General features: G+C 45.4%; 1 protein-coding gene across 4 annotated transcripts in view; it reads right to left on the minus strand.

Annotated features, from left to right (window-relative positions):
- SFXN5 (sideroflexin 5) overlaps window positions 1–24,072 on the minus strand; it is a 136,440-nt gene that overhangs the window by 64,534 nt on the left and 47,834 nt on the right. For all 4 annotated transcript variants that reach the window (XM_077134559.1, XM_077134562.1, XM_077134560.1 and 1 more), the window contains exons 4-6: window positions 10,020–10,046; window positions 9,406–9,460; window positions 7,384–7,409 (exon numbers count right to left, since the gene is read on the minus strand). In XM_077134559.1, the coding sequence (XP_076990674.1) occupies window positions 7,384–7,409; window positions 9,406–9,460; window positions 10,020–10,046 (108 nt within the window). The remainder of the gene's footprint in view (window positions 1–7,383; window positions 7,410–9,405; window positions 9,461–10,019; window positions 10,047–24,072) is intronic.

Consider the following 24,072-nt stretch of genomic DNA (forward strand, 5'->3'; position numbering starts at 1 on the left):
ATATGTAAGTCTTTATATATATATATTTGTATTGTTTTAATTCTGAGCTGAGAGGACATATTCATGTCTTACTTACATGGCTTTAAAAATATTCTTTTAAAAAATCCTCGTGTTATTTTTGAATTCCAAAGGAGATAGTTACATACTACTTGTATAATTAAAGACATGGATTCAGAGGATATTTTCTTAAACCCTGGGGATATTTCTGAATTCCAAACATACGGAGAAAAACTACCAAAAGATCCCAGAATAGATGGGGTGGGATGGGGAGGAGTTAACCTATAAAAGAAAAGAGAGTCAGGGCAACTATTATTCATGTGTGAAAGGGAAATTTAACAGACATTCTCAGATATGCAAGGATTCGGACACAGTCCACACTCTCTGAATATTATTAAAGTGAGTACTCCAGCCAAACATACAACACACATACATGCACACACACACACAGGGGAAAAGCCTAAATAACTGGGAAGTTTAATGCAGGTGTCAAGAAAGGATTCCTAAATCGATGAGATTCCAGATTACAATAAAAATACTGGCAGGTGTATATGGATGGAAGGGTAGGCAGAGGAGAAAAAAAATGCATGCTAAAAATCCCTTCCTATGTTACATTTATTATTCAATTATTGACACTGATAAGGTAAATCTAATGCAACCTCTCTGTAAGAAATTACAAATAAATGGTAGTCAGAATTAGCATGCTCCCCTTCCAAGACCTTTAAGAAAGCAAAAGGACCAATAAAAACTCACATTAGCACAAATCAAGAAAAGAAATGGAAACAATAAGAAAGCTTAATAAATAAATGGTCTGATGGCTAGGACAAGTGGTCTCAACAACCAGTGGCAAAAGAAAGATGAATGAATTATATTATTTATTAAAAGTAAAGACAGGGTTTCTCAAACCAGGTAAAAAAGTAAAATTCAGCTATATTTTGTCTACAAGGGACATATAGTACAAAATGACAGAAATTAAATGTCACTCTGATATAAAGGTATATGCAATATACAAGACAAATAAAACAGGAAATAGCAGTATTAATGCTAGATGAGCAGAATTCAAAGCAACAATATTCGATAACACTGGGATATTTCATGAGTGCATGTATACAGAGAGATTACAGCCATCAAAAAGACAGACTGTCATGAACATCCCAAATACCGCTACTTTGAAATGTATACAGCAATAGCTTTAAGAAACGCTAGGAATTTAAAAACAACAACTACAACAACACAAATTAGGGTGGGAAATTTAGAATCCTTTCTAAATATTTCAGAACAATGCAGTAGTTTCAGGGAAACTATATAAGGAAGGTGTGAATAATTTAAAATATCTACATAAATATTTATGTATTTTCAAAAATATAGGTATACGTAATGAAATATTTCAAGTATAATAGGTATATGTAATAAATATTTCAAGTATAAAGAGGAGTCTAGCAAATAATATAACAAACATAGATGTTTTGTCACATTTATTACTGTCAAGTTTTGGTGAAAATTTTGTGTTTTAAAAAAAGATAACACTACACAGGCAAATGAAGTATTCTGTTTTCTTAGATCGCATTTCTTTCTCTCTCTCCCCAGAAGTAAACAGCATCATGAATGCTTTTAATGGATACATAATATCTAATGCCTTTCAATAAAGTTTTACAAGATTCTCCATAACAGTTTCGTACTTCTTTTCTTCAATTTACTTTTAAATACCTTGTCTTAGTGTAAATCATGCCTTTTTGTTTTTAGAAAAATTATGTTTTAGATGTTTGTTACAGGTTTCTAATCACACAACTCATTTTTGTATGCTTGTCTGGCATCCAGAAATCTTTTAAAACACTTAGTTTCCAATGGTGTGTCTCTTCTCATGAACACTTCTGTTTCGCCCCTTCCAAGGTCAATACTAGTTATTTGTGTCTTAACGCACTTGCTAGTCTCCAGGGAATGCTGAATAGCAGAAGCATTATTAGGTTTTCTTGCCCTGTTCCAGATATCAAGAAATTACCTGTATGTTTCATCTTTAAGAATAGTGCTTGCTATGGGATTGTTGTTGTTGTTGTTTTCTGGTAGACTTTATCGAGTTACGGATGTTTTCTTCTAGACTTCCTCTGCTATTTTTTTTCATCATAAATGGAGTTGTATTTTATTTTATTAAATCCTATTTCTGTATCACTGAGATAATCATGTTTCTTCTATTTGTTAACGTATAAACTCTACTGATACATTCTATTTGGTTATGATGTATTTTAATACATTGCTAGATTCAATTTGCTATTATTTTATTTAGAGTTTTTGCATGTAATTTCTTAAGTGATATTAACTTAAAGCTTTCCTTTCTTACACTTTCTTCTTTGATATCAATCTCCAAGTTATAGTTGTCTCATAAACGAATTGATGAACATTTCCCCTTTTTTATTCTCTTTGGGGAGTTTTACAAAACTCGACTTTGGCTATTCCTATGAGTGTGATCACCTGGAAAGTCATCTGAGACCAGTAGTAATTTTTATTTCTTTGTTCTTTGGTGAATAAATTTTAAACTAATGATTTATTTCTTTTCAGAGTTGGGTTTATAACTATTTTTTGGTAAGCTATATTTTCCCAGAAATGTGTTCATTTCTTCTAAGTCTTCAAATTTGTTGCCCTGTCTGCTCAATACATTCTGATTTTGAAAACTTCTACTGCATCTATAGTTAACGTACTTTTTTATTCCTAATATTGTTTATTTGCACATTCTTTCTGGTTTTCTTTCTCAGTCTTGCTAGAAATGACAATTTAATTAGTCTTTCCATAGAACCTAGGGATTTACCCTCAAGATCTATTATAACAACAAAAAAACATATGCACAAGGTTACCCCCCTTTGTGGTATTACTCATCACAGCAAAATACTGGAAATAACCTACATGCCCATACATAGGAAATCAGCTGAATAAATTATGGTACTTCCACATAATATTGTACAGCTATGAAAAAAAAACAAAGTAGGGTTCGCTTCCCAGAGCCTGACCATGAAAAAAAAAAAAAAAAAAAAAACAAGGTGGAAGATCTCTATAAACTAATACAAAGTGATTTCTAGGAACTATCATCAAACTTTAAAAAACATTGGGCAAAAGATTACATATGGAATGCTACCTTTTGTATAAGAAAACAGGGGGAAATACAGTTGCATCTGCTTATTTTTACAGAAAGAAACAGGGAGGATAAAAATTTCTCCCTACAGATGATGGGTACGAATGGCATAGAAGGGACAGGGAAAAAATGGAAATTTTATGAACGCATTTTTTATAGCTTTGAACCATGCTTACATTTCATATATTAAAAAACTAAATCTGTAAGAATGGAGGAACGATTAAAATCAAATACCAACAGAAACAAATAAATCTAACTGTACCTCAAATAGACAAACACATAGAAGAAAAAAAACTAATTCAAGTAAATTTTGAACACAGTTCTTTAACTGTACAGTCTCTGTGGAATATATTCTAAGGATAAAACAAAAACTTCAAAGAAATCTAGGCCTTTACTTAACACAATGTTGGAAGTGGTACTGATGTGGCAATTCTGAAGCTCTTTTATTTGTACATATAGGAGTTAGCAAATGAGTAAATGTATTGTTAGGTTTTCACATTTGGGGAGAGGGAGTGGGTAGAAGAGGAGATAACCCTGAGATACTGGATTGGAATTAGAGGTATCAGAATAAGCCCAGGCATTTTAAACGTTTTATCCCCTAGCTCTGTCTGCAGAGAGTGCCTGGAAGCCATGGCATCCCAACAATGAGCATAGCTAGTCTCTAATATCTTGGTTTCTATATTCCACTCTCTTCTGAAAGGAACCAGGCTCCTTGGAGAAATGGATGATTCCAGAACTGGGGCAGAGAAAGTATAAGGCAAGCCTGAAACATCCTATTATGCCGGAAAGTACTGAAATACTCAAAGAACAAGGGGGAACGTGCCAAATGGACAGAGAAACGGCTTGAACTGTTCCTACTGGTCAAATTTGGTATACTTGGAATATCAAAATGAATAATGACAGGAATAAATTATAACTCACTAAATTTTAAAAATATATGAGACAATACTTACAGTTAAAAAAAATAAGGAAAAGAGGGGAAGGGAAAAAGTTTTTTATAGGATGGTACCAACTAATAAACAGAGAAATCATCATTTTATAACCACTACAGTAATACCTGATTCAGGTTAAAACTATTGGGTAAAACTACTTGAGAACAAGCTATCTACATAGTCTCAAAGTTTCACTCTACAGATAACTTACTAATTACAAAGGGAAAAGCATATATTTAGAATGAAAACATATGGTAGACACTAGTTGGTTCATAGAAAATTCCTATATTCATTTTAGTAGATACTACCAAACAGATTTATAAAGTGATTGCACCAATTTATACTTACATTAGTAATGTAAAAGAGTTACAAGTTTCATTGGTATTGTCAGTCATTTTAATATTATTCATTCTGTTGGGCGAGTAGAGGTATATCCTTTGGTTTTAATTTGTATTTACCAAATAATTACTAAGATTGGCCATTTTGATATCTTTTCTGAAGTTTTTTTGGGGGGGTTATTTTAAATTGCATTGTTTGTCTTTTGATTTGTAGGAGTTCTTCATATCACTCCATGGCTTCTCTTATCACTGTCTTAATGACATTTTGATGTAGAAATGCTCTTAGTTTAATATAGTCCAGTTTATCAATCTTTTAATTTATAGTCATGCTTTTTTCGCCTGGGCAGGCACTGGGAATCGAACCCGGGTCCCTGGCATAGCAGGTGAGAACTCTGCCTGCTGAGCCACCGTGGCCCACCCTACAGTCATGCTTTTTATGTCCTGTTTAAGAATTTATGTAGTTTAAGGTCATGAAGATAATATCCCATGTTATTTTTGAGAAAATTTTCTGGTTTTACCGTTCACAATTGTGTCTATGATCAACGTGGTCTGAGGATAGGAGTCAAGTTCCATATTTTCACCATATGGTTATCCAGTTGACCCAGCAACAATTATGGAAAAGGACACCCTTATTTCACGGAATATATGGGACATTTTTTCTAAACCAGATGACTCCATGTATACAGGTTTGCTTCTATACTTCAATTCCATTCCGGTGGTCTATTTGCATATCTTTGTGTCAACACCATATTGTTTTACTTATTAAAAAAATATTTATATATACTATGACAACTCCTCCAACTCTGTTCTCCTCTTCAAAACTGTCCTGGACATTCTTTTTTTTTTTTCTTGAGCTATAGCTCACATACACAGAAAATTTTCCCCTAAAAGTACACAATTCAGGGATTTCTGGTACATCCACAAAGTTGTGCAGCCCTCACCACTATCTAATTCCAGAATATTTTCATCACTGTTTTGGATATTCTCAACACTTTGCATTTCCATGCTAATTTGAAGTCAGGTTTATTACGGTATCATTTATGTACAGTATAATTCATACATTTTAATTGATGGTTTGATGAGTTCTTGGCAAGTACATGTAGCTGTATAGCCACAATTAAGATACGGAACTGTTATAGCCCCAAAAAAGTTCCCTTGTGCCCCTCTGTGGTCAATTTCCTTTCTCAGCCCCTAGTCACTGGCAACCACTAATCTGAATTCTATCACGTCAGTTATGCCTTTTCCAGAATATCATATAAATGGCATATACACAGCTATAGTAGGTAGCCATTTGTGCCTGCTTTCTTGCACTTAACATCATGCTTTTGCGATTCATCCATGCTGTTGCAGGTATTAGAAGCTCCTTCCTTTTTATTGCTGAGTAGTATTTCATTAGATGGTTGCACTACAATTTATTTGTTTACCAAGGGATGGATATTCTGTTGTTTCCAGTTTCAGGCTAATATGAATAAGGCTACTGTAAACATTTTTGCACAGACCTTAGAGTAGGCATATGTATCCATTCCCTAAACCTAAAAGGAAGATTGCTGGGTTGTAGGTCAAGGGAATGTTTAACCTTATAAGAAAACTCTATCCATTCACACATCCCCTGGCATGATCCAGGGTCCATTCCAGAATTATGCATTGCATTTGCTATCTCCTTAGCCTCCTAAATAGACGTGTGATGGTTAGGTTCTGCTGTCAATTTTGCTAAGTGATGATGCCCAGCTGTCTGATCAGGCAAGCACTGGCCTGTCTGTTGCTGCAAGGATATTTTATGGCTGGATGATAAATCGAAGGTCGGTGTATTAAATCAGTTAGCTGATGGCAGCTGTGGCTGATTACATCTATGATCAACTAAGGCACATCTCCCACAACAGAGGTAATCCAATCAGTTGAAGACTTTTAAGGGAAAAGAGAGACTCTTTCACTGCTTCTTCAGCCAGTGGGCCTCTCCTGTGGAGTTCATCCAGACCCTTCTTTGGAGCTGCCAGCTTCACAGCCTGCCCTATGGATTTTGGACTCTTCCATTCCCATGGTTGCATGAGACACCTTTATAAAGCTCATATTTACAAGTATTTCCTGTTGGTCTGTTTCTCTAGAGAACCTGACTAATACAACATCCAAGAGAAATGAGAGCATGTGTCCCCTAAAAGATTTGTATGGATGTGTTTACAACAACACTATTTGTTATGAACCCCAAGCTAGAATCAGCCCAACTATCCACCAACAGTGGAAATTCTGACACATTTATAACAATGGAATATTATACAGCAGTGAAAAGAACAAAGTAATACTGCATTTAACAACACGGATGAGCCTCACACACACTGTTGAACAAAAGAAGCCAGACACAAAAACTACATACTGTGATTCCATTTCTATAACATTCAGTAAGAAGCAAAGCTAGAATATAGTGATAAAGGTAAGAAAAGTGGCTCCCTTTAAGAAAAGTGACTGAGAGAGGCAGGTAAGAAGTTGTTGAGAAGCTGACAATGTTCGAAATCCTTACCTGAGTGGTCTTTACATGGACACATTCACCACGTGAAAATGTATCAAGCTGGACCTCTACGATGAGCCACCTTTCTGTAGTTTGTTTTACCCCAATAAAGTAAGAGTAAACCTAACCCTGATTCCAAACAGAACAAAAGGAATAATGAAACTACCTCCATATTAATTTTAAATTTTACTTTTCAGAAGGCACTCTTATTTTCCCAAGTTCTTGGGTAAAACTTCCCTGTAACTGCCACGTCCTAATGACAATACTCAGGATGGCAAATGGGCAGATGAAGGCACTTTCGGACCCTGTGTGGGTATAAATCTGCACACCTTTTAAGGAAGAAAGTTTGATAGCGCACATCAAGGCAACTGAAAAGAAATGTATGCCCTTTTATCCTAATTAAATAACTCAGTCAAACACTTATAAACAGTAAAGTTAAACACTAAAGCTTTTTTTTTTTTTAATAAAAGAGAATCCTTTGAGGGTGATACTTACAATTGGCGTCCCAAAAGGAATGTAACCTGCATATGAGGAGAGAAAACAGTCAGGTCTTCTACTCCAACCCTACCAGCAGAGACAGCCGGGCAGCCTTCTGGTCTTAGTCTCGCCAATGGCGTGGATGTAGGGGCTCAGTCCGGCTAGGCAAGGGGGGTGGGGGAGCACCTCCAGCCCCCACACCTTGACGCAGCCCAGGACAATGCTGCTGCTGTCAGAACTCCAGCGTTTCTGCCCCAAGGCGGAAGAGGTCCCCTGTGTCCTCAGCCTCCCTCCCTCTGTGGCCCTCTAGACAGCAGCTCTCACTCCCCTCCGAATCCCAGAGGTGTAGCCTGAAGGTAGGGCTATCCTGCTGGCATTACCCCTCCACCACCTGGTGATCCTGGGGGGCCCCCTCTGTGGGACCCAGCACCCCCCAACCATGCTCAGTACACAAGGTGGCAGGTCAGCCGAGGGCACAGAAGGCCCCCCTCCTTCCCTCAGTTTGTCCTCCTAGCATCAGCCCTGACTTCCTGGTTTCGTGAGCCATTTTGAAAGGGGAAGCTATCCCACCGAGTGTGTATTTCTAAATGCCAGAGCTTTTTTTTTTTTTCTTTTTTTTTACATGGGCAGGCACCGGGAATCGAAGCCGGGTCCTCTGGCATGGCAAGCATTCTTGCCTGCTGAGCCACCATGGCCAGCCCAAAATGCCAGAGCTTTTAACATCTCAAGTACCCTGGCTGACATCCTTGGTGGAGCAGTAGAGAGCTGGCCTGAGGCACAGCCAGGCCCAGGGTGTGTTTCCTTGCTGCTCACGGTCCCCCAGACTGCAGAGAGGTTCCCCCACCCCCACAGCTGTCCATGGGCAGCTTGCCCAACCTCTAACTGTCCCCAACCTCTAATGGTGGCAGCAGGTCAGCTGGTGGCTGGACAGCAGGCCCTTCTGTGAGCTGCGTCTAGAGCAAAGCTCTGCGCCCCACGGTGCACGATTGTGCGTGCATGTGAGCCACCCTTCCACCCACATCCCTCTGACCCTTAGATTGATCAGGCCCTCAAGGAAATAAGCACCTAAAACAGGTCAAGAGGAGCAGGCTTGGGGTGGGAGCCTGAGGTCTCCTGCTCTGCCCTAGTGCAGGGACTGGGGAGCACCCACCCTCTCAGCTAAAAAATGCTCAGAGCCTCTGCAGCCTTGGTGTTCCTGACACAAAGCAAGGGGATCGCCGGGTGCTAGGTGCCCCCGTGTATTCCCTGGGCATTTATTCTCCAGCCCCTGAGGCATCAGGCTCTGGGGGTGCAGACCTCGCTGCCCCAGCAGACTGAGAATGCCCCACTAGTAGGGACCTTCTCCAGCTACCCGAGGCCTTTGCAAGGCCGTAGCTCCCACATCCCCCACCCCGCCTTGCACCGCATTGCACTGAGCCACGATTAAGAGGAGACATCAGAGCCCCGGACTCGGCCTGCGAGCCTGGGAAGGGTCTGGCCTTACTGTGTGACTCTTGGTAAAGTTGTAGGCGAGACAACCATGCCAGCCCCAGCCAAGGGTGTGTGAGAGTGCTAAGCCATTCAGGGCCACGCAAACAGAGTGACCGCTGGGCAAGAGGTCCCAGAGGGACAGAGATATTCTGTCCCCTCCGACTGCTGGTGTCCACGGGCTGGGAGCCCCGCCTTCTCTCTGTGTATAGTAGCGTTCTGAAAGGCGGGTTAACAGCAGGGCTGGTGGCAGGGGATCAGTCCAGGGATTTGCTGCCCAAAAAGGGTGGGAAGGGAGCAGGCCGGGAGGAGGATGACGGGAAGCCGGGCTGGCCTGTGGGAGGGCGCTGACCATGTGCTCTGTGAGAAGGGTCAGGGATGGCGGGGGCGGGCAGGCGGGCCAAAAAGTTTGCTCTTGCACCACGGGTGGTTCTGAGGCCTGAACTGTCGTGCCCGAGTGCGCTACTGTGAACACGGTGCAGTCTGGATGCGTGTGACAGACCCACCCCCGACTCGGGCAGCAACGGGACCACGCGCTGAGGCTGGGCCAAGACACGAGGACCAGGAGCTTACCTGACATTCTAAACGGCATGAAGATCTTCTCGTTGGTGTCCGGGTGTAGGATAGCCTGGCGGGGGCCGGGAACAGAGCAGAGCTGACAGAGGGGGCTGGGCAGCGGGCACGGGGGACACACACAGGAGCCGTAGGGGGCGGGGGAAGGAGGGCATCCTGGGGTGGCACAGACAGTGGTGGCTGTGCTTTGCCTTCCTGTCATCAGTCCTTTCCCATCACTCAGAGCCAGAGAAAACGAAAATGTGGGCCACACACAGCGCCCAGCCTCCTGGCTGACCCTCACAGCTGACCGCAGGGGCCACCTAAAGCCTACGGGGGCTGGGCGGGACGCGTCTGCCCTGCAGGCGCCCAACTCCCTGTGCCTGGCCCACGTTAAGCACTGGCCACGGATACTGTGGAAGAAGCCCAGGGCCTCCTGGAGCCCCGAGGACCCAGGGAAACTCCAGTCTCCAGAGACTCAGGACCTCGGGGTGCAGGGGAAGAAGGAAGGATGAGGTGATGAGGGGCAGTGGCTGGGGACACAACAGCCAGGGGAGAAGGGGCTTCCGCGGGCTGTCGAGTGGGGCAGGGGCAGGAAAACATAGAATGGGGGAAATAATCCACAACTGACTTACCTGCTTGATTTTCTGTGCACTCCAGAGCTGAAAGACAGAAAAAGGAAGGAAGGGAGAGAGGGAGAAAGGAAGACAGAGGGAAGAAAAGAGAGAAAGCGAGAGAGGGAGAGGAAGAGAGAGAGAGGAAGATAGAAAGGAGGAAGGAGAAGGGAAGCACATTTCAGTTTAAGGTCTCAAAGCCACATTTTCTAACCAAGGGACTCGGCTCCAAAGGCGCTCACTGTCCTGGGGTGTGCCGTAGGGGGCAGGAAGGCCCGTGGGGGGCCATGCACAGATTCTCCAAATCAACCCCTGGTATTATTACTGAGCAGGAGTCAGGAGGCCACAGGTTGAGTTGGTGACAAAGCCTGGGGTTCCTGCCCCTGCCCCTGCCCCTCATACCTGCTGGTGCTGAGCAGAGGGAGGAGGCCAGGCCCGCTTAGGGCCCGTCTTGCCAAGGGAAGCCTCTTAGGAGTGGTCCTAAATGTCCACCTGAGGGCCAGCGGGAAGCCGGGCAGGCCTGAGTGCGAACCCCGGTGGCCACACCCCTCTGTCCCCTCCTTGTGAGCGTGGCCTCTCTGAGCCATTTCAACTCTCCAGGCCTCTGTTTTCTTGTCTGCAAATTGTGGAGGAGACCACATATCCTACCAGGCGAGTAGAAGGGTGAGATGATGTGAGCCAAGAACCTGGGCCAGTCAAATCACCATTTAGCTCCTCTCATGATCCCACCAGGCTAACCCGTCTGCCTCTCTCAGGGGCTCAAAGCACACGCCCCCAGTCCCCTCTGCTTCCCGGCTTTGGAAGACCCTCTGCCAAGCTCCGGACTGTTCTCTTCAAGGAACCCGCGGCAACAACGCTAACCAAAGGCGCGGGTGGCCCGCCACGCTGCCAGCTTCTGCCTTCCTCTGGGCCCAGTGGGCCGAGCCGGTGCTGCTCCAGGACGCCCTGCCTTTTGCCTGGCTCCCCTCTAGCGCTGGGCCCAGGGAAATCCTGTGAGAGTGGGAGGGGGCACGTAAATCAGGGGTTCTCATCTCCGGCTGGGCCTCAGAACAGCCGGGAGAAGTCTTGCTAAAGCTCCCCGGTGGATTCTAAGGTAGAACCAGAGTGAGAATCCCTGATTTAACTGACGACGCGGCAATTGCGGCCTAGAGTCACTAGAGGCAGCAGAGTGGCGTTTTCAGCACCAGACAGACTTCTCGGGTCCCTGGCTTTGCCACTTCTTCCTCTAAGCCTCAGTTCCCTCGGTTGTGAGATGGGGGGAATAACGGCACCTTTAACGTAGGGCTGTTAAAGAGATTCAGGAAGAGTGCTAGGAGCCATAGCAGGCAAGCAGTAGGTGCTACATAAGTGCTCACTGTTGACGTTACTGTCATAAGAAGGTTCTAGGGAGAAGAAAGTTGTTTTCCACTGAGTGACAAGGGTTTCCTTCCAGCACTGTGGAGGAGGCAGGATGAAGAAATCCCTTCAGAGACCCCTACCCCTTTTGCGCAGCTAAGCAGAGTCGGGCAGGCTGCAGGCGCCCAGCCAAGCCCTGGAGAACCCTGGGGGCAGGGCGGAGAGGCCAGGGCAGATGCAGCTCACAGAGGCGGCGGGAGGCCTGAGTCTCAGCTGTGAAAACAGCATGAAACCACCAGCGCCTCGGGAGGCTGTGAGACCCCACCTGCAGGGTCCCAGCGGTTTCCCACCTCCAGAGGCACTGGTGGCTATCTCTCAGGACAGGCATGTGGTCCTTAGAGTAACTTCTAGTAGCTGCCAATCTGCTCAGATTTGAATGCGCATCAGAAGACACACGATCCCAGACAGCACCTTCTCCTCCCCTCCCTGCCGAAGCCCGGCTAAGCAGCCCTGAACCCCTGTCCTCCTCTGCATCAGGGTCCCGCACGTTCACGGACTGCCTCCCCCACCCCCACCCAAGGAGATGCGATGGGGAGCCAAGCAGATACGCTGGCTCATCAGCAACAGGAGAACGACAACAGGGGTGTCAGCGGGGACGGACACCTGGGAAGCCAGGAACCCAAAGGTGGCGGGCAAGTTTCCCGCCCCACCACACAAATGGCCCAGGCAGGCTGGAGCCACAGATAAAAGGCTAAGGCAAAACCTCCCAGGATCATTCCAGGCTTTTCTGCCGTTGAATGCTCTTATCCTCACACTCAGAAATCTGTCCCCTTGGGTAGATGAGAAAACCAAAGCTCGGAGCCATTTGCAAGGTCTCAGAAGTGGAGCCAGGACAGACCCCACAACTGCTGACTCGGATTCATTCATCCATTCTTCTCATTCATTCATATTTAGGGACCACCTACTATGTGTCACTCTTCTAAGAGCTTTGTTCATATTAATTTATTCATTCCCTTTAGCAGCCCTATGAAGTAGGGACTGGTGTATCCTCCATTTTCAGATGTTTACCGTGAAGGGCAAAAAATTAAGTGACTTGCTCCATGACCCACAGCAGAGCTGGGATTCGAACCAAAGCACTTTAACTCAAGAGTCCCCACCCTCAGCCACCACATGGACCCCAATTCCAAATGGCAGCACACGACTGCACACTGTTCTGCCCCATTAGGCATGAGGCATATTTTGGAGCTCATTCCAAACAATATAGAGAGAGCAACCTTATTCTTCCAAATGAAAGCTTTGAATGAACCTATTATTAACTGTCCCCTGTTGGTGGATTCTGTGCTATTTCCCATTGTTTACTATTACAAACCATGCTCCAGTGAATTTCACTGGAGTTGCCATTATTATGTCATTTTTATTTTATTTTATTTAACTTCTATGTCATTAGAAGTTAAAGAAAAAAGTATAATGTATGCAGATATCTCTGGAACGGTATGGAAGAAACTGATGGTTACTCTAGAGAGGGAAAGTAGGGACTTGGACAGAAAAAGGGAGGGTTTTTTCTTTCTCTTCCTTTAGAATTTTTTATCTTGTTCATATATTCCCTATCCAAAAACAATTGCTAAAAAATTAAAGATAACCACTAGGAAAACAGGGTGTACAATTTCCAAGCCCTTTACTGACCCCTCTGGCACAGACTGTTAACTATCCAAGAAAGTCTGTGTCCCTTTCCTCCACAGTAATAGAGTGGTAGGAGCAGGTGGCTGGGCAGCTGCCCTACATTTACCAGCCGCCCTGGCAGCTGGGTGTGCCTATGGGGCTGAGTGTTCCCAATGGCGTCTGAAGGAAAGTGAGCTGTGCCTCTTCCTGACCAGGGTCTCCTGTTGCACGCCTTGCTCCGCTTCCTGACAACCAGAGCCCAGATGAGGCTGCCTCCTTGGCCATGCAGGGTAGGGCAATGTATTGGTTTGAAATAATGTATGTACCCTAGAAAAGCTATGTTTTGGTCCTAGTCCCATTTTGTAAAGGCAACCGTTTCTTCTAATCCCTATTCAGTACTGTATGTTTCAAACTGTAATTAGATCATCTCCCTGGAGGTGTGACTTAGGGAGTCACATCTTGACGTGATCTTGATGTGATCTTGCGTGATCAAGAGTGGTTGTTAAATTGGATTAGGCAGAGGCGTGTCTCCACCCATCTGGGTGGGTCTTGATTAGTTTACTGGAATCCTATAAAAGAGGAAACATTTTGGAGAAAGCAGGAGATTCAGAGAGAGCAGAGAATGCTGCAGCACCATGAAGCACAGTCCACCAGTCAGTGACCTTTGGAGATGAAGAAGAAAAACACTTCCCGGGGAGCTTCATGAAACCAGAAACCAGGAGAGAAAACTAGCAAATGACATCGTGTTCGCCATGTGCCCTTCCAGCTGAGAGAAAAGCCCTGAACTTCATCAGCCTTCTTGAACCAAGGTATCTTTCCCTGGATGCCTTTGATTGGACATTTCTATAGACTTGTTTTAATTGGGACATTTTCTCGGCCTTAGAACTGTAAACTACATTACATTTCCCTTGTTAAAAGCCATTCTGTTTTTGGTATGCTGCATTCCAGCAACTAGCAAACTAGAACAGGCAGCACCCATGGGGATGGTGGAGGAACATGACAGTGGGAACCTGAGCCCCCGAATGGTCCTGTGGGACAGAACTGCCTACCCACCTGGAATCTGCACCATTACATGAGGCAGAAAGAAATTTCTCTCTTACCTGAGCCAGTGCGGTTGGGGGTCTTTTTGTTATAGCAGCTGGTATATCCCTAACTCATATAACTCATTTGGGGTTATATGCAGCTCCCTTCCATGGTATCAGGGAAGATTTTCCAGAGAAGAAAAGAAGAGATGAAAGCTCAGATAGTGTCTGGGGCTCTTCTTGCAGTATCTGGCAATGCTCCAGAAGCTTCAAAGGGAGATGTGAGAAGTGGGGTCATGGTTTCTGGCTCTAGCTCAGCTACTAATTTGCATGGTCTCCCTGTTCAACTCACTTCAACCTTATATTTATGTTTTTTCCAAAATTAATTGGGCAGGAGGAGGGGCAGGAGGTGGAAATAAGCAGGACCCTTCTTGTCTGATAGTCTATGTTGCCAGTCCAGCTTGTAGGGAACCAGGACAAGGACTTGGTCTGCTTCCTCAGGCTGGGCTTTTCTCTGGGGCTTGCTGGGCCCAGGCTCAGATGCTGAGTGTAGAAATGGCAGCAGGGGCCACCCTCAAGCCAAGACCTGGTTGCTAACTTGAAGTTTGAGCCTGTGTTATAAATAGGTTATGGGAAAGATCATCCTGGGAGGGAAAGCATTCGATGGGAGGGCAAATGTCATGCAGTAGATGGTCCATTCACACTAAGAATCTAATAGGGCAGCCCCCAGCATCTCCTTATCAGCCTGTCTCATTTGAGCTCAGCCCATCTTCCTCTGCCCCTGTGGCTGAACATTCAAAATGTATAGCCCTGATCCCTTGGAACTTACAGGCTGTAGCCACAAATCAGGATGGATATTAGACTTTGGAACTTGCTTGATTCCTCAACTTTAGGAATGCAGACAGAGAAGGGGTATGGGGGAAGCACTGGGGCCACTGGAGCCATGCAGATATTTGCTGACTGCACAAATGGTCAGCATCTCAGCTAAGCTGCCCCCTGATGCTGTCTGAACCCCAGACTAGCGGCCAAGAGTAGTGGAGAGGGTGGGCCTCAAACGTGCTTCCAGGAGAGGGCTGGTGCACAAGCCTGGCCTCCCGGGGTGAGGAGCAGGGCAGATACCTGGAGTCCAGACTGAGGAGTAAATGACAAGGCTGGGCCCCAACCTGGCTCGCCTCTCTGCCCCTCTGCCTCCTTCCAAAATGCTTCCCCACATCTAAGGCAGTAAAAATAGAGCCTACTTAAAACAACCTCCAGAAGGTAATTAAACAGAGCCTGAAGGGCTCCTTCTGTAAGACAAACGATACCTCCATTAAAAAAAAAAAAAAAGAAAAGAAAACTTCCTAATTTATCAGTTGGGCCAACTGCATTATTCTTCATCATTAATTCTGTTGTCATGGTTACTCCCAGGTAATATGTAAGTCTACATATTAGGTAAGTCTATGTGGGATGAAGTACTCCCCCCCTAATTCTACAAATACAAGAAAGAAGAAAGTACCTCCCAGTTCTGCCTATAACACATAACACAGCAGCTGTTATGACTTCCAGAGAGCCGTAACTTCTCTCTGTTAAGAGAAAGGACCTTGGACTTGGGTTCAGTTTGAAGTGGAGACCTGCCACATGCTGACCACATGATTTGGGGTACTTTTGAGATATGGGATATGAATACTTCATTTCAGGGTTATTGTGAAGATTTTAAAAATTTTGTCTGCTCAACAAATTTTTGAGACTCTCCTATGTGCCAGGCAGTACCCCAAACACTAAGGATACATAAGTGAACAAAGTAGACTGAAATTTCCACTTTGGGGGCACTTATGGGCTAGTGGGGATGGATCGACAATAAGCAAAAATAATAAGTAACCACTCTAATATGGTAGAAGGCTAAGTGCTCCAGGTAGGAAGAGGGGGAGCACCAGCAGCTGGGGTGGGAGTCACAGTGTTAAATAAGGTGGTCAAGGTAGGTCTTGTTGAGACGGTGACATTGGAGGGAATATTTGGAGGAGGGAATGAGCCATGTGGATGTCTGGTAGGAGACAGTTCTGGCAGACAGAATAGCCAGTGCAAAGGCCCTGAGGCAGAAGTAGGCCTGTTCAGCATGACTGAAGGACAGCAAGGAAGTCAAGGCAACTGGAGTGGACTGACTAAGGGAGAGAGTGGGAGGAGGCAGGTCAGAGAGAAAGGAGCTTTGCAGGCTGTGCTAGGGCCTGTAGTTTTCACTTTCAGAAAAGGAGAGGCACAGCAGTTTCTACTAGAGCAGTAGTTCTCAACAGGGTGTTAAGTTTGCTCTCAGGGGATATTTGGCAGTGTCTGGAGACATTTTTGGTTGTCACGACTGGGCAGGGGGTGCCACTGGCATCTAGTGGGTAGAGGCCAGAGATGCAGCTAATTCCATTCCATGCACAGGATGGCCCCCACAAGAAAGGATTATCTGGTCCCAAATGCCAACAACGCAGATGTCGATAAACTCTGGATGTGAGGAATAAATGATGTAATGCATGCCTTCACAGGGCACCCTGACTGCTCTACTGGGAATGGACAGAGGGGCCCAGGGAGAATGGGGAGACCATACAGGAGGCTGCTGCAGTGATCCAGCCCAGAGATGATTGTACAGTGCCTAAAACAATGCCTGGCATACCACACAAAATGCTTCAGCTAATACTGATCACTTGTCTGTTCTGTGCCAACTTTAAGCCCAAGGCTAGAGGTGAGGGTGAGACAGGGGGGTCAGCCCAGCCTCCTCTCTAACTAGCTTCTGACAAACCTGATGGCGCCCACCAAAGATGTGGATATAGTTATTTTTAAGCCTCTAAATGTGATAAACTGAGACTCTGCTATTTTCAGTAAAGCCCAAACACGTTCCCTCCCTGCCAGAGGAGGAGACTGGGCCTGCAGGGTCTCTGACATCCCAGCTGCCCACCCTTCTCGACAGGTCGCAGGCAAAAGCCAGCCCTGCCTGGTGCTTCTGAGCCACGGAGACGTCATGCCAGGTGCAGAGTGGGCACTCCCTAAGGCCGGCTGGTTTCCAACCTCTGGGGAACGTGGAATGATGGAAGAGAACTGCCCTTCAGAATCCTACAGTGGTGCCCAGAGATCTGCCACCCTCACTCCCGGACTCCTCCAGCAGCCTCAAGCTGGAGTCCTATCAGTTAATCCTCCCTGGTCCACCCTGGCACTGCCCCCAGAGAGGTCCTGCCACAATACCACCTTTGTGTCACTCCCTTGCTGAAGAGCTCTCAGTAGCTGCCTATTGCCCCACACAGGACATCCAGGCTCCCTATCTGAAAGAATTTCACAGTCTGGCCTGAAACTTCCCAATTTCCTCTCTAACTTCCTCTAATCTCATCTCTTCCTTTTCCCCCTCCCCCTCCCTTCCTCCCTCTGTGTGTATGTTTGTCCGTCCCACACCACTCCATTTGATTTCTTGGCTTTTGTCTGTAAACTGCAGGGAACATTCACCCTACTGCCCAGTGCCCCTCTACATTCTACCTGCCCTTCAGGGCTCCCTGGTGCCCCCTCCCACCACAAAACCCTTCCTCATCACTCATGTTCTCAGGACTCTCTCACCTCTGAACTCCCACCTACCTAGAGTTGGATGTGCCCAGCAGGGCACCAGCTGCCTCCACTCAGCCCGCACAGGAGCACACTGGCCTCCTCCCCTGGGCTGCAAACCGGTTCCACAAGGACAGACCACAGCTTCCCCTTATTGCCCCCTCAGAGCCCACCTACCACAGCACCATTTACATACCGGATGCTCGGCCAACGCCAACGCCCAGCTCCTCTGACCACTCCTGGCACCTCCTGCCACCTCCCACCCTCCTACCTCCTGCTTTGTGCACACTGTTCCACTCTTCCCTTCCCGACAGACTCTAGAAGGCCAGTGAAAGATTGGCGTGGGCACCTAACAGACCCCATTACAGACTCCACTCCACCACATACTGGCCATGGGGCCTTGGGCAAGTAATGTAGCCTCCCTGAGCCTCAATTTTCCTGCCTGTAAAATGGGGTTTAAAAAAAAAAAGGGCCAGAGACCCGGGTTCACTTCCCAGTGCCTGCCCAAGCAATAGATTACGGGGTTAATATTGACACCTACCGTACAGGGTTTCTGTGCCAGTGATTTGAGATAACACATGTGGAGCCCCAGTGCTTGGCAGCATGCAGTGAGTGGGGCTGTCACCCTGGGGGGCCTTCCACATATGACCCCACCCGGCTCCCACCAGCCAGGTCACTCCATCAGGGCCCTGGCATACCACACTACACATGCCAGGGTCAACTCCCAGAAGCATGTGTGCTCATCTCCAGCCTTCTTACCTATCTGTCGCTAATTAAATTTCTCCTTACTAAGGCCAAAGAGTAAATTACGCTGATTTTTCTTTTTATCCACGGGACTAATTAGGCATTGGCTAAGCAACCTCTTAACAAGTTAACAGTCCTTGCGAGCTTCCAGCCGCCCACAGAGAAGGCCAGACCGAGACCATTAGGTGGACAAACTTATAGCCTGTTAGCCGTTACCCCAGGTGAGCCTGGTGGACAGGCTGGATGACAAACCGTGTAGGAAAAAGGAGAGCACCGGGGTTCCCCAGCACTGCCCGTGACAGCAGGGCAGGCACAAGGCCATCAGACCCCAGCCACAGGCTTCTGACCACACTTCTGTGAAAGGACGTCAGGGCAGGTACAGACTGTCCATGCCACAGAGCCTGGGTACAGACGAGGCCACTGGTCCAGGGCAAGATCAAGAACCACCCTGCCTCTTCAGATGGCCCAGACATGACCTTCAAGCAGGACGGCCTGAGCCAGGAACAGGAGTCTGTCCTGCATTCCAGATTCCTGAGGCTTTCCCATCTGACACTGCCTATCCCCTCGGGTCCTGTGGAGGCCAGAAGAGGATGTGGCTTGGCTGACCAAGGCCCAGGGAGGGAAGCATCATGAGAGCTGACAGAGCCTGATCACAGATGCTCCGGGAGCCAGGAGGCTGGAGGAAGGGAGGGAGAAGGGCCTGCTTATCAAAGGACGAAGCAGCAGGCTCGCACCAAGACCACTGTGCTACCCAGCCACCGGATGGAACTACAGGCATCCCAGCGTGAGCCAGAATTGAGAAGCACAGCTAGTGCCAGGTGCCCTCCCAGCTCCCCTCCTCCCCAGCTCCCTGGAGCACAAGGGGGCCTTTAGGACAGAAAACAAAGAAGGCTCGGGGAAAAAAGGACAGGCAGCTTTAAGCTACTAAAGGGAGAAAAGAAGGGGAAACCTGGCCTCATTCTCCAAACTCTGGGAACTGGAAGGGGTCCCAAGAGGCCAACCTCAGCAAGGCCAAAGGGGAGCTTAGGCTGGGCAGACACAGGGTCCGGGAGGGCTTGGTGGCTGAGCCCACCTGGGACAGGCCCAAGAATAACATGCAAGGGTTTGAGGACTTTTACACCCTAGAGAGGGGTGGGTGTCAGCTCATAACTGCGTGGCTCTGCCTTGCCCATGGGAAGAGAGAAGCGGCCCTGCCTAGATGGAGGGGATGACAGCACCACCCCTGCTGGCAGCTGCCTATGCCTTGGCATGCAGTCGAACACCCCAGCATGGGCCCTGCGTGGCAGCCACCACATCAGCTCTCGTCACTCCTTCAAGGCCCTGCACGGGGTGTCTGGAGAAGGCAGCACAGGGCTGCATCCACTCCAGGGGCGCCTCCAAGCATGCAGCCTCCTTCTCACTGCCAGGCTCCAGTCTAGCACATTCAGCCTTGCTCGCCTCCTCTGGAGGGCCTTGCCATCTCTACCTCCAGCACAATGTGCTTTCTCAGGTGGACGGCTCCTACCCAGGCTTCCTGCTCTCCTCCTCCAGCAGCCTGTGCACATATCGTTAGCCAGGCTGGGGACTCCTTCCTCTGCAAACCCACAGTGTCTCTGGTTTCCACTCTCATTTTCTGGTTTTGGAGAGTCCATGAGGCAAGAACTTCATCCAGCTTTTTCCTTACTCTACCACCCAGGCCCTAGCACCTTACCCGGCCTCTAGGTGCAACATAACTATGTAATGAAGTGAATCAGACTGGGAAGGGCTGACTATTAAGCTACCCCCCTAGGGAAAACACAGTCAGACACCAGGTGTGGTGTTGGCAGCACGGGTCTGCAGGGGGACATGGCCAACCCAGCTGGGTGCCTAAAGCTGTTAGCGAAGGCATGGGGGGAGTGACATCAGCAAGAGAGCAGAGTAACCTCATGGAAAGGTCCTTTTACCATGGGCTCACAGATACAGGAATGGATTAAGCTTAAGAACATATTCTTCTGGGGCTCACATCTCCAAGCAACCACGGACACCATGAGGGACACCACCATATGCATTCTGCAAGTCCCAGAAGGAGAGGAGAGAGAACAGGGTGGAGAGAATATTTAAACAAATAATGACTGAAAACTTCCCATATTTGACAAAAGACGCGAATACACACATCCAAGAAGGCCAATGAACTCCAAATAGGATAAACTCAAAGAGATCCATATCAAGATACATTATACTCAAACTTGCAGAGACCACAAAGAGAGAAACCTAAAAGCATCAAAAGAGAAGCGACCGATCACAGTCGAGGAATCCTCAAGAACATCAAGTGTCAATTTCTCACTAAAAACCGCAGAAACAAGAAAGCAGTGATGTGACATATTTAAACTGCTGAAAGGAAAAAACTGCCAAGCAAGAATTGTGTACCTACCAAAACTCCCTTCAAACATAATGGAGAAATCAAGATATTCCCAGAAAAATAAAAGCCGAGGGAGTCTGTTACCACTAGACCTATCTACAGGAAATACTAAAGGGAGCTTCAGGAGGGAGGGAAAGGACACTGGCCAGTAACCTGAAGCCCTATGAAGAAATAAACACCCATATTACTGTTAATGACACGGGTAAATATAAATGCCAGTGTTGTATTATTGGCATGCAGCTCTACTTTTTATTTCTTATATGACAGAGCATTAAAACGTACAATAAAACATCGTAATTCTATACTGTTGTGATCATAAAATAGAAGGATGAAACTTGCAACAAGAACAACATAAAGCAGGTAAGAAGGGGTACAGGAATAGAGACTGTGTGTGACACATGACCAATGTTGGCATCATTTCAAACCAGCAGGTTATAGATTTAGGATGTTATATGTAAACTTCATGGTAACCACAAAGAAAACAGCTTTAAAAAAATCTACAGAAAAGGAAATAAGAGGATCAAACTTCTTCTTCACAAAAGATAAACTATACACACAAAAAAGGGAAGCAATGGAGGAAATCAAAAAAGCAAATGGCAGAATGGCTGAAGTAAATTCTGCCTTATCAGTGATTTTTTTTTTTTTTTTTTTTTTGTCTGCTGTATGGTGGGGGTCACATTTCATTCTTTTTCTTTGTGAGTATCCCCTTATGGCAGCACCATTTGCTGAATTTTTGTTTGGTTGTTTTTTGGGCTTTTTCCGTTTGTTTTACTTGTTTGTTTGTTTGGGAAGTGCATGGGCTGGATATAAGTAGGACTTTTTGATGAGGCTACTTCAGTTACAAAGCGTGGCCCAGCTAAATCAGGATGGGTCTTAATCCTGGAGTCCTTAATTACTGCTTCAGGAACCTAGGAAACTAAGATACCATCTCTCTCAGCTTCTGTGGGAGTGGCTTGGCTGGGCAGTTCTGGCTCAGGGTTTCTCATGAGTCAGATATTATCAGGGCTTTGGAGTAGGAGACCTTGGTCAAGACTCCAAACCTCAGTTTCCTCATCCATAAACTCGAGATAATTAAAAAGTTACTTCATAGGGCTATTATGAGGATTAGTGAAATAATCCCTGTGTGGCAGAAACTGCCAATTTCCTACCTCAATCTCAGTTTCTCCTTCTTCCTTTGTAATAGCTGCCATTTTAGACCATGAGGATGACAGCTCACCCTTGGGATGATAGTCTGATGAACTGGAAGGAGACTGGATCTGTTCTAGTTTGCTTGTGCCGGAATGCAATAGACCAGAAACGGAATGGCTTCTGAAAAGGGGAATCTAATAAGTCACTAGTTTACAGTTTAGGGCCAAGAAAATGAGAAAATGTCTCAATTAAAACAAGTCTATAGAAATGGAAGTTCAGGGTTTCTCTCTCAAGTAGACGGGCACATGGCGAACACAGTCAGAGTTTCTCTCTCATCTGGAAAGACATATGGTGAACAAGGCATCATCTGCTAGGTTCTTCTCCTGGCTTCCTGTTTCATGAAGCTCCCCAGAAGGAATTTTCCTTCTTTATCTCCAAAGGTCACTGGCTAGTGGACTCTGCTTCGCATGGTTATGTCATTCTCCTCTGCTCTCTCTCAATCGCTCTCTGAATCTCTTTCATTCTCCAAAATGTTTCCTCTTTTATAGGACTCCAGAAATTTATCAAGACCCACCCAAATGGGTGGACACATCATCACCTAATCCAGCTTAACAACCACTGGTGATTAAATCACATTTCCAGGGAGATGACCTGATTACAGTTTCAAACATACGGTATTGAATAGGGATTATTCTGCCTTTATGAAATGGGATTTAGATTAAAACATGGCTTTTCTAGGGGACAGACATCCTTTCAAACCAGCACAGGGTCTCTAAAGGTTTTGTGGTGCTGCTATACCAACCCTGGTCTGCTTATGCAATAGGGAAAGTCTGGGTTTTCTGGCACGAAGCTAAATGGAATCCTAACCTGATCATACACTTAGCACATGCCTGGTAGTCAGGAGGTACTCAGTTCAGTGGTATTGTCTTGATTATCCAAAGTCAGACCAGTATGCAATCAGACCAGTAAACCTAACCTCATAAACTGGATGTGGGAAGAGTGAAGGGATGGCCAGGAAAGTTGAGAATAAGCACTGATCTGGCTCCAGGAGATCTGGGTCATAGTTTCAGTTCTTCTCCTTTAACCTCCATTTTATTTTCTTTAAAATGAAAAGGACTGGAGTGGTTAAAAGGTTTTCAAACTTTTTTTAAACAGGAGATACCATTCTTCACATGGAAGCCAATATACAAGGCAGATAGGTGGAAATTCTGATCCATCCAATCCTTTTGGTTCCATTCCCAAATTGCCTTGGGGTAACTCCCAGGGGTTTTAAAGGATCAGTAATTATACATAATATAAATTAAACTCTCCAATCAAAAGGCAGAAATTGGAAGAAAGCATAAAAAGCAGAACCTAACTATATGTTGTTTGCAAGAGACTCAATTTAGACACAAAGACACAAATAGAAAGTGAAAGGATGGAAAAATATTCCACGCACTTAGTAAACAAAAGAGAGATGAGCTGCTAGACTAATATCGGAAAAAATAGATTTTAAGTAAAAACTGTAACAAGAGACAAAGAAGAACACTATATATTAACAAAAGGATCTATCCACTAAGAAGAAATAACAATTATAAACATGTATGCGTCTAATAACAGATCAGCAAAATACATAAAGCAAATACTGACAGAATTAAATGGAAAAATAGATGGTTCTATAATAATAGTTGAAGACTTCAATATACAACCTTCAATATGGCAATTAGGCAAGAAAAAGAAATAAAAGGCATCCAAACTTGAAGGGAAGAAGTAAAACTATCTTCACTTGCAGATGATATGATTCTTTATCTAGAAATGCCAAAGAATCCACAAGGAAACTAGTAGAGCTACAAATGAAATCAGCAAATGCAGGGTAAATCATGTAAGCATGTAAAAATCAGTTGTGTCTGATGATATTGTGAGCCATTGATTGTACACCATATATGGAATGTCTGTATGCCAAGAATGTTTGTATGTTAACTTTTTACAATAAAATATTAAAATCAGAAAAAACAAACAAAAAAATCAGCTGTGTTTGTATACACCAGTGTTTTGATTTGCTAAAGTTACCAGAATGCAATACACCAGAAATGGACTGGCTTCTATAAAGAGGATTTATTAAATTAAAAGTTTACAGTTCTAAGGCCATAAAAATGTCCAAATTAAGGAATCAACAAGCTTCCCTGGGGCAAATTCTAGATTTCGGCTCTTAGCTTAGCATCTCCAAATGTCTGTGTCTTGACTTCATTTCTCTACTCTCTGTGTTGGTTCTTTTAAGGCCTCT

The sequence above is a fragment of the Tamandua tetradactyla genome, chromosome 17 (genome assembly GCF_023851605.1).
Source record: "Tamandua tetradactyla isolate mTamTet1 chromosome 17, mTamTet1.pri, whole genome shotgun sequence".
Taxonomy (NCBI): Eukaryota; Metazoa; Chordata; class Mammalia; order Pilosa; family Myrmecophagidae; genus Tamandua; species Tamandua tetradactyla.